Source organism: Arachis hypogaea, chromosome 3 (assembly GCF_003086295.3).
Source record: "Arachis hypogaea cultivar Tifrunner chromosome 3, arahy.Tifrunner.gnm2.J5K5, whole genome shotgun sequence".
NCBI lineage: Eukaryota > Viridiplantae > Streptophyta > Magnoliopsida > Fabales > Fabaceae > Arachis > Arachis hypogaea.
In genome coordinates, this window is record NC_092038.1 from 111,947,940 (window position 1) to 111,958,708 (window position 10,769).

Here is a 10,769-nt window from a genome sequence, read left to right on the forward strand (position 1 = left end):
ACCCAACAGTCAAAAAAGAAACAGTTGCCATAGTATTTTGTGTTTCAAAATTTCAAGAAGATTTATTTAATAAAACCTTCTTAATAAGAACTGATCGTAAAGCAGCCCCAAATGTTTTAGAAAATGATGTCAAAAATTTGGTTTCAAAACAAATATTTGCAAGATGGCAAACTATTTTATCATGTTTTGATTTTACTATTGAACATATAAAAGGAGAACTAAATTCACTCCCTAACTTTCTTACTAGAGAATTTTTGCAAGAAAAGAATGGAACAAAAAGCAGCCTCCAGTGAAGATTATGGTCAACCTTTTGACCAAATAAAAAAAATGAAATTACCTATTACTGTTGTACCAGCAAAACAATTATCATTAAGACATATGACAATGTCACAGGTTCTAAAAGCCGCACCATCATCGTCATCACCTTCTAAGAGCCCTTCAATTACTACCAATAATAAATTCACATTATTACAACCATCTGACCTCTATAATACTCAACCCCTGAAAGAATAATTTTCTTACTATGAAAAACCCAATCCTATAAAAATATTAATCATCGAAAAAGAGTGGTTCAAAAAAGATAGGAAAACCCTATATAAGACTATTTTCTCAAATACTTTCCATTATATTCCTATTAACCCACAAAAAACCCAAAAATTCTATGAATTCATATTAGTAGACACCGGATCAATTGAATTAACTCATTATAGGGATTCGAACACCAAACAGCCTATTTATTCAAAGATAAAAATCATAAAAATATTATCTTTACAAGAGTGGGAAATACCTCCATATCAGTTTTAGAGTTTCTCACTAAAATTTGAACCCCAAAACTATACCTACTATGATTACCAAGAAGCCTGGAATTATATGTTATTTCTATCACCAAGTCCCCATTCCTGGTTCATTTGGTTTAGAAAGAGGATATCATTACAATTTTTCAAATGGTTCCAAGCATGGTTCCAGAATTTTGGACCAATGGAAGCTTTCTTCCCAAAAGAAGCCAGTATGGCATATGAATATTTTAAAAGCAAGTCATCATTTTTACAAGAATACAAATTCATTTCATTCATAGCAGCCATGAGAATAAGTTGGATTATGACATGGGAATATGATTCAGCAGCATATGAAGAATCTCCAAGCATACAATATTTAGTAAGAGTAATAAAAATAAAATGGTGGAACAAATATGATATAAATTTACTAAGAAGAGTAGCTATTGATCAATGGTTAACAGCATCACAAAAGCGTCCACCAATAACAGCCTCAAGCACCACCAATGAACAAATAGCTTATAAAAAATAGACTCAATTCTTAGCACAGAAGCGACAAATCATGGCAATCCTAGCGGCAGCAACCTCAGAGGAAGATATCCAAAGCTCTCTACAAGCAATACAAACCGTACCTCTTGGAGAAGACGAAGAGGTCCAGTCCAACCCAGCTCATTACTATCAAGACTCTCAAGACCCATTTGAGATGTAGTAGGTACTGTATATGTGGTTCTTCAATACCATCAGGTATTACCTATTCTTCAGGCATTCTGCTGTTTAATTCTTCATGTCTTAACCTTCTAGGGGTTTGTATATTAGATCTTTTTAGGTTTGCATGCATAATTATCGTTTCTTCTTTTGAGGACTGTCTTAATGCTTTAAAGTCATAATTAACCTTACTAATTTTATAATATATTCTATAGATTATTTCGAATGGATATATATATATACACACACCTGTGAGGGCTATGAAGCACAGACACTTCGCTGTGTTTATGTGTCGGATATATTTCGGACACGACACTCACTGACACTCGTTCGACAGGTGTGTTTGCTGTGTCCAACCGTGTTTTAATAAAAAATAAAAAATTCTTTTCGGAACAAGTCTGGACACACGTAAATACCATCACATGTCGACGTGTCCAATCTTATTCTTAATATATATTCTTAAAATAAATTTAGATATAATATATATTATTATTATTTATTAAAACAAAAAATATTTTAAATATTTGATATAGTTAAAATAAGATATTAAAAATAATTAAGAATAAATTACCATTTGTATCCATGAAACATATAGACACTGACAAATGTATCCATATAAGAATAAAACGACAATTATAATCATTAGAAGATAGCTTATGTGTGCCAAAAGTATCCTAACAGACTAATTGCATAACCAATATCTGGGTACTTTTAACACACGAAGACTATCTTCTGTGGTTATAATTGTCCTTTTATTCTTATATAGATACGACTGTTAGCGTCTATATTTTTTATGAGTATAAATAATAATTTATTTAAATAATTAAAATTTTTAATTTATATTTTAATATCAATAAAATATTAAAATATTATTACGATTTATGTAAAAAAATATTTTATATTTTATATATATACGTGTTTCGTTTCTACTAAGATTTTAAAATTAAAATTTGCTTCGCCATGTTATATCATGTCCCGGATTCTTGTCGGTGCATTAGTGTGAAGGCATACTAACACTAGCTGTTGTGTTTTTGACTTTTTGAGTTTGCGTGTGTCTGCTACCGCTTAAGATAGTCAACATTACGCAACTAAGTTCTCAACTTAGACATAGAAGCAGTTCCAAATTAACAAGGCAGAGAGGATCAAAACTCAAAAGCCAAAAGGGAAAGGAAGATGGGGAAGCTGAAGGTGTATGCGGATCGTATGTCCCAGCCTTCTCGTGCAGTCCTCATCTTCTGCAGGTACACACTACTCACTCTAACTCTGTCACTCATGACATCCTTTAATAATACAATCAAACAGTCTCTGATTGTGCACAACTCCCTTCTTTGTAAAGGGTTAATGGAATTGACTTCGAGGAGATTAAGGTAGATATTTCCAAAGGTCACCACCTCACTCCTGACTTTACGGGTAGATATTTCTTGTACGATTTGGTTGCAATAGTTGGTGCTGTCCGCTCTGCTACTTAATGCGTTGTTTGATATCTTTGCAGAAGTAAACCCTCTGCAGAAAGTTCCGGCTATTGTTCATGGAAACTTGAAGCTCTCCGAGAGGTAATTCTTGATAAGAAACCGTGCTTTTTTAACCCTCCTTTCTTATATTAATGCTTATGGCGGTGCTCCATTGCACCTGTTGGTTATCACTGGGTTGTCAAGGTTATTTATGTATGTTGGGATATCCTAATTTAAATCTGAAACATGACATGTATTTTATTTAAGTATTCTCCATTCTATTCACTTTTTGGTTTTGTTAGTCTAATTTGTGTAATTCACTTTATAAATACGTGAATTTGTGTTTCTTTACAATGCTTATGTAAGTGGTGGAATTAATCTTGTTTTCTTTTGGCAGCCATGCAATCCTAGTATATCTTGCTTCTGCTTTTACTGGAATTGCTGACCACTGGTTAGTAGAACCATCTCATCTGTCTGCTTCTTGTGACCTGATGAACTGCTATTGTTTTAATCTTTATAGAGTACTCATTACTTGGGAACTCTTAGATTTCAGAATTGAACTGTTACATTGTCCATTAGTAAAACACGATTTTGGGTTCATTTCCCTCATTTCTGTATGTTCATTGAAAGGACAGATTAGGGTGACAGAGATTAGAATAAATAACTTAATAAATTATAACATCTTCCATTTTGATTCATCAGGTATCCAACTGAGCTGTCTAGAAGAGCCAAAATTAACTCAGTTATGGATTGGCATCATTCTAATTTACGAAATGGAGCAGGTAGATACATTCAAATCCAAACATGTTTGAACTCCTTTAAGTAATGTGACTAGCCATGAGCAGTTGATTTTGTTTTCTATAGACTTGTATGCTAGTTAGCTATTGTTAAACAAATTACTAGAAGAAAATCCAGGAATGTGGTTATTATTCATCATTTGTTGTATGACTTTGCAGTGAATTATCTAATACATACTACACTAGCACCTGCCCTTGGCCGTCAACTGAATCCAAAAGCAGCTATTGAAGCAGAAAAGGTTTTATTATCTTCTCTGAAAGCACTGGAGGATTTCTGGCTCAATGGAGATGATGGAGGCTTTCTGTGTGATAACACCCAACCATCGGTGGCTGATCTCAGCATGGTTTGTGAACTTATGCAACTTGAGGTAACTAGATATGACTTGATCATTATTATTGTCATTAATGCTTCATTACCTGATAAATATCTCTTGTAAGTGTGGTAGCTATATTCCCAATTTGTGAGCTTAAAATTTCTTATTGTAAAGGATGCTATCAATTGACTCGTCGTCTTGAAATCTTTGGTTGAACCACAATGGTGGTTGGTAATATGTGTGATATCTTTTAGCATGAATCTATAAGATATCTAATTCTCTAATTGAACTCTGAATTATCACAGGTTTTGGATGAGAGGGATCGCAGTCGAATATTATCTCCTTACAAGAAAGTTCTTCAGTGGATTGAGAATACAAGAACTGCAACGAATCCTCATTTTGAAGAAGTACATAATATCCTTTACAGAGTTAAAAAGAAATTGGAACAGCAGCGGGCAAGGACAGCTGAAACGGGGACTGATCCTAGCAACAGGATGGGGGGACCTTCAAAGATATGAAACTGATGACTTTATCTTTGTTGCTGAAGTGTGACATAAATTAGATTTTCCTTTCAGAATACCTGTATGCCTTATAATAAAGGTATCATATGACACCACTATACATGGAGTATCCGCAGCATATTTTGCAAGTGTAAGACTCAGAAATAATAGAAGAGATGCGATTGTACATGGGTAACACATCTCTTGTTTTTATCTTTAATCCAAGCATATAGCTGAGTGTTACATTTTGTAACTTGTGCTTGTAAGGTTGATGAACACCTCGATTCGATTTGTGTAATTTGGATGCAAAGCCAGGATAGAGTGGTACCTACTGAAGCAGATTTGTGGAGAACTGTATACTACGAATACAAATATATGTTGATCAGCACCTGTTTGGCAAAGAAAATTAACTGAAGAGTCTGCTGAAAATCTTAAAGCAGATAGACAGTATAAGAAAAAATAGCAGGACTGGTAAAGGCTTTTCGTTTTGTACATTATTATAACGTCACAAAAAACAGTTTTTTACATGCAGAACAGAATCATCCAAGCATATTTACAGATTCATGGTCGTCTAACAAGTGACTCCTATACAAATTTATTGATCAGAAATTCAGAACAACTTAACAAACCACTCCTTCAAGTAAACACACAATAGCTAAAGCAAATCCCCTAAATTCTATTGATTCATATTTTATCATCATTCAATGCTTATGCCCCTTATCTCAAGGTTGTCCAGCTTCTTGGGTCTCCTGTAATATTTCAATAGTAGAGAACAACAAACAACGCTGACTGAAGAGGCGGCCATAGCAGCCCCGGCAATCCATGGTGGCAACCGAAATCCTGTAGAAGGGAAAAGAGCTCCAGCAGCAATTGGGATTCCAAGAAGATTATATCCCAAGGCCCAAATGTAATTGAGTCTGATACGCCAAAATGTTTTCCTAGAAAGGTCAATGGCAGTTATCACATCCTCCAAGTTGCTCTTCATCAAGACAATATCAGCAGCCTCAATGGCAATATCAGTGCCAGCACCAATTGCCACTCCTACATCTGCTGCTACAAGTGCTGGTGAGTCATTTATACCATCCCCCACCATAGCCACTATGCATCCAGAAGCCTTTTAAAAAATAAAAAAAAAGTAAATAAAAGTCCACTTAATATGTTTCGAAACAACTATAATATCTATATCTTTTTGAAATAGCACTTTAATAAGTGAATGCAAATGAATGCTTAACTTTTTTCTACCAAAACAATGTACCTGCAAGTCCTTGACTTTCTCTGCCTTTTGCTCTGGTTTGGCCTCAGCAATAACAGTTTCAATTCCAACTTCCTTTGCTATAGAATTTGCAGTACCCCAGTTGTCCCCAGTCACCATGATGCTCCTTATTTTCATGGACCTGAGAATGGAAATGACTTCTTGTGCGCTGGGTTTCAGTGGATCAGATATTGCTAAAACTCCAACCACTTCCCCACTTATAGATACTAAAATCCCAGTTTGAGCCATCTCTTCAGCTTCTGCTAGTATATCTTCGGCATCTGCAGGAACTACAACATTGTGTTCAACCATCAAGTTCTTGTTTCCCACTATTACTTCCTTGTTCCGAACAGTGGCCTTCACTCCATGTCCAGTAATGGAGACAAAATCCCTTGCTTCTGGCCAAGCAGGGTTCTCTTCATCTCTCAGTTTCTTGGCATACTCAACTATGGCCTTAGCCAGTGGATGCTCACTATTCACCTAAAATAGGCAAGTGACATATAAGGTAATGAGCATTTATTCATGAATAACCATAATAATAAAATGCCTACCTCAGCAGCAGCCACAAGTTCATAGAATTCTTGTAGTACCATATTTGTCAAAAGTTTTGTATTTACCACCACAGGCTTTCCAATAGTAAGGGTACCTGTCTTGTCAAAAACAATGCAGTTCACCTACAAAAACAAAAAGTCATAGTTCATAAATCCGGATATTTATATATAAATGATTGTAGTGACACAAAAAAAAAAAGAACTAGTGAGTATTCTAATATGAAACCCTGACCTTGTGAGCGCTTTCTAATGCCTGTCCTCCTTTGATCAGCACACCTTGAGATGCACCAACTCCAGTGCCAACCATAACAGCAGTTGGTGTTGCTAATCCTAAGGCACATGGGCAGGCTATGACCATGACTGAAATCCCAAACTGCAAAGCAAGCTCAAAGCTGTCCATTGAAGATGGTATCCAAGAATCTGGGTAAGCATGAAATCTTCCAGCTAGAAACCAAGAAAGCCAAGTTGAAAACGAGATCAAAATGACCTGCATAAACATACCCCTTTATATAAACCAAAAATCTGTCTAGAAAATAATCAGTTTAAAGAACTCATGTCATGAATAGGTTACCAATGGCACAAAGTATTTGGAAATGCGGTCAGCAAACCTCTGCACCGGAGCCTTGGCCATTTGAGCCGATTCAACTAGTCGAACAATCTGAGAAAGAGCACTCTCTGAGCCAACCCTGGTGGCTTTAATATGCAGCACCCCATTCTCATTCACCGTCCCTCCAATAACAGTATCACCCTTTCTCTTTGAAACAGGACGCGCCTCGCCTGTGATCATGCTCTCATTCACATGGCTCTGACCCCATATGACAAATCCATCTGAAGCTACTTTTGCTCCAGGAATAATCTTAATCACATCATTCTTTTGAATCAACCGGCTATCAATCTCTTGTTCACCAACAACATTCCCTTCACTGTCAAGTGTCAACAAGATTGCTGTGTCAGGAGTCAAGTTCATCAGCTTGGCAATTGCATTGGATGTCTTCCCCTTGGCCAGAACTTCAAGATACTTTCCCAACAGAATAAATGAAATAAGCATAGCGCTGGTCTCAAAGAAATCAGTTCCTTTGAAACTGTGAGAGGTGGCAGCTCTAAGAACAGAATATACTGAATAGAAGTATGCTGCATTTGTTCCCAAGGCAATCAAAACATCCATGTTAGCAGAGCCGTGGCGCAACGCTTTGTATGCGCCCGAGTAAAATCTCCGGCCTATAATGAACTGCACTGGTGTGGAAAGAACCCATCTTATGATCTCCCCCACAGTAAGCATATTGACAACCTTTGAATCCAGTCCATGCTTAGTTCCAGGGATATACATAAGCACCATAGAAGTTAAAAAAACAGGAATAGTAAACAGTAAACTCCATAGAAATGATCTATAGTATTGCTTGATTTCTTCTTTTCTGTGAGTGTTCCTTCTTCCTCCTTCTTCAGGGAATATTTTAGCCTTGAAACGCCTCGAGCCGGTTTCCTCAATGACATTGATGAAATTCCTTGGCCCTGTTAAATCCGGTTTATAAGAAAGAGATACTTTGTTGAACTCAGGGTGTATTTCTATGCCTTGTACTCCAGGGAGTGCCTGAAGAGAGTTTTCAATGAGTCTCATGGAACGCTCAGTTCTTACACCTTCAACTTGAAGGTATATCTTGCTCATGTCTTCACCGGTGCTGATGAGTGTGGCCTCAAAACCAGTGTCTTCTATGGCCACCAAGATTTGATTGTAGCTAAGGAGGTTCGGATCGTAGTGAACTTCGGCTTCTTCGGTCGCTAAAGCCACCTGAGCCTTGAGCACACCTTGAATAGCTTGAAGAGCAGATTCAACGGTGGAGGAACAAGAGGTGCAAGTCATCCCTTTGATGCGCATCCGGCATACCTGAACATTTCTCTCATTGGATTCGTCTCTGTCTAAGGTGGCTTCAAAACCAGCATCTTCAATGGCCTCCCGAATGGTCTCCTCCTAAGAATATCAATCAATGAAGAAGCAAATTAACACATCTACTAATGATGCCACTACTACAGTGATAACGGAAAGTCTGAAACTATGGGTGAGCCAAATATTAAAATTAAAAAAAGAAAAACAGAAAAAGGCTCAAATTCAGTAAGAAAACAGCAAAGAAGTTCACGCATGCTCAAACAGTTTGATCCATTCTCTAGTTGCCAATTTTATGAGTTTTAATGTTAATTATGAAAAAAAGCTTGATTGACTCACTTTTTGTATTATATTAACCAATGTATCAATAAGCACTACACTCTTTTATTTATTAACTATCTATAAAAATAATAAAAATATAATTAACTGAGATGACAAGCAACTGAGCAAGTGATTTATAAGTTAGTTAAGAAATTTTGAATTTGGTGATACTCACGTACATATTCAAATTATACAACATAGCATACATAAGTACATATTGTAAATAGAAAAAAAAAGAAAAAAAAAGGGAGGCCCACAAAAATATTATTTACTCTCTCTTTTTCTCTTTATGTATGCTATATATGTTTTGAATATGTAAGTGGGTATCTACGTTTGGATTCATATCTTATATATATATATATATATATATATATATATATATATATATATATATATATATATATATATATATAAAAGAGTACTTCAAAAAAAATAAAAAAGCTGTGTATTAATTTTTTTTTATATTCTCGTTATATATAGTAAAATATAGAAGTATAGATATATCGAATTTAGTATATTTTTATTATCATTAAATAAAGTACTTTTTAAAATAATATATAAAAAATAAATTATAACCACCGTATTCATTATAGCATAATCATATACTAGAATGATCCTATATAAAAATAAAAGATAATTAATGATGTACTATTCATTTTTTTAGGGTTTCATAAATCAACATCAATGTTGTTAGAGTTCAACTGTGTGGTAGGAATGGATTACTTCCATCAGAATATAGTATGATAAGACAATACTAAAATAAGACTAAGGGAAGAATAATTGTTATTATATATATAAAGAAATACCTAATTAAAACTTTGGATGTAAAACTTGATAATTTCATGTTCATATAATTGATTAATTAGTCACAAAACCGGATAAAGAATTGTCAAACGTGTATGAGCATCACAATCTCCATTGTTCATTCAGTTCTGCATAGTACAATAATCAATGGAAGCAAAATCCTTGAAATTCACATATATACACAATCACGTAAGATATGATAGCTAGGGTTAGCAATAACTAATAAGGTTTAATAATGGTGTACTTACGTTAACGAAAGTGGGGTAGAAGAGGACCTGAGCGCAGTTGTTAAGAACATCTACGACAGCCTCACGAATACCCGGAAGACGTTTGATGGACTTTTCGACGGAGCCGGCACAGGCGGAGCAAGTCATTCCAGTGACGCAGAAATAGGCTTTTGCCATGGCCATAGTGTCCATGCTGCTCCCTTCTGCTGCCGTGACACCCTTCGGGTACCTCGGCATAGAAGGGTAGCGTGGTCGCGGCGAAAGGTGGCCGGAACTCGAGCCTCCATCGTTGCACACGCAAGCTAACGCCAGAAAGTTGTTAGCCATGGAGGTATGCTAACAATAACTAACGTAACAACAACATAGAAGCAGAAAATGCGTAACTTCAAATTAAAGGTTCAGTATCATTATCTGCTTTCCATCCCTCCTATTTATACTCGGATCTTGGCTTGGTTCTTAATTCAAGTTTTTTTTTTTTTTTTTTGGCTCTAGACTGTGATAAACCTTAGTGGCTCATGAAATTCAGCGAGAAGACTTCCATTTTATATCTAATAAATAAATATTTCCCGCATCATTTATAATATTAATATTTTTAGTTTAATTTTGATGCTGATATTTTATAGTTGTACAATTATATTCATTTATTTAAATAATTATTTATGTAGTTAATAAAAATAATAATTATTTTTTATAATATGATATTATATTATAGATACATATGTAAAATTATTTTATATAATAGCATAGTCTTTTTATATTCATTTAAGAGGTCGTAGATTTGAGTCTTTTTATCTTTAGTTAAAAAAAATATTAAAATTAAATTCTTAATATTCGTCTATTTGTATAAAGATTATTTAAATAATTTTTAGATAATAAAATAAAAAGATACATGTTAATTATTGAAAAATATTAATATCAAGATGTAGATGCAGCTGACAATTTTATTTTTTACTTTGAATATATTGTATTGATGTAGACTCTAACCAATTGTAATTAGTATCTTAACAGAATTGCATTAAACCACTTAATCAAGTATTTATATTTGTGTATCTGAAAATGGAACTTAAATCTATGGTACATTACTCATTAATTTATCAAATTAAAAGCTATACTAGAAAACTAAAAAAAACTAGTGTATGTTCTCGTACACTGTATGGGATAATTAATAAAAATATATAAATTTTTATTAAAATAG

General features: G+C 34.6%; 2 protein-coding genes across 3 annotated transcripts; one reads left to right on the plus strand and one right to left on the minus strand.

The window, feature by feature from the left end:
• The first annotated feature begins 2,417 nt into the window (after nt 1-2,417).
• Nucleotides 2,418-4,946, plus strand: LOC112790913 (glutathione S-transferase T1). Of its 2 annotated transcripts, none has more exons than XM_025833537.2 (7): nt 2,418-2,719; nt 2,815-2,888; nt 2,971-3,031; nt 3,327-3,380; nt 3,632-3,711; nt 3,886-4,094; nt 4,346-4,946. In XM_025833537.2, exons 1-7 carry the CDS (start codon nt 2,652-2,654, stop codon nt 4,556-4,558), a joined length of 759 nt encoding a protein of 252 aa, XP_025689322.1. In that variant the 5' UTR covers nt 2,418-2,651; the 3' UTR covers nt 4,559-4,946. The 2 variants fall into 2 exon arrangements, with proteins under 2 accessions (XP_025689322.1, XP_025689323.1); XM_025833538.3 differs by having other exon boundaries at nt 2,475-2,719; nt 2,815-2,861.
• Nucleotides 4,947-5,008: 62 nt separating this feature from the next.
• On the minus strand, nt 5,009-10,098 carry LOC112790912 (probable copper-transporting ATPase HMA5). The gene is made up of 6 exons (XM_025833536.3): nt 9,596-10,098; nt 6,915-8,309; nt 6,576-6,830; nt 6,344-6,466; nt 5,796-6,272; nt 5,009-5,654 (listed from the first exon to the last, which is right to left on the minus strand). The coding sequence occupies exons 1-6, from the start codon at nt 9,899-9,901 to the stop codon at nt 5,238-5,240; spliced, it is 2,973 nt and encodes a 990-aa protein (XP_025689321.1). The 5' UTR covers nt 9,902-10,098; the 3' UTR covers nt 5,009-5,237.
• Between the last annotated feature and the right edge of the window lie 671 nt (nt 10,099-10,769).

Bases quoted from the DNA above. Each gene is read 5' to 3' on its own strand.
- LOC112790913 (XM_025833537.2), top strand. From the start codon at position 2,652: ATGGGGAAGCTGAAGGTGTATGCGGATCGTATGTCCCAGCCTTCTCGT. The intron at 2,889-2,970 runs GTAGATATTTCT...ATATCTTTGCAG, and splicing joins CCTCACTCCTGACTTTACGG to AAGTAAACCCTCTGCAGAAA. The intron at 3,712-3,885 runs GTAGATACATTC...ATGACTTTGCAG, and splicing joins TAATTTACGAAATGGAGCAG to TGAATTATCTAATACATACT.
- LOC112790912 (XM_025833536.3), bottom strand. From the start codon at position 9,901: ATGGCTAACAACTTTCTGGCGTTAGCTTGCGTGTGCAACGATGGAGGC. The intron at 6,467-6,575 runs GTCAGGGTTTCA...TTGTTTTTGTAG, and splicing joins CATTAGAAAGCGCTCACAAG to GTGAACTGCATTGTTTTTGA. The intron at 5,655-5,795 runs GTACATTGTTTT...ATTTTTTAAAAG, and splicing joins AGAAAGTCAAGGACTTGCAG to GCTTCTGGATGCATAGTGGC.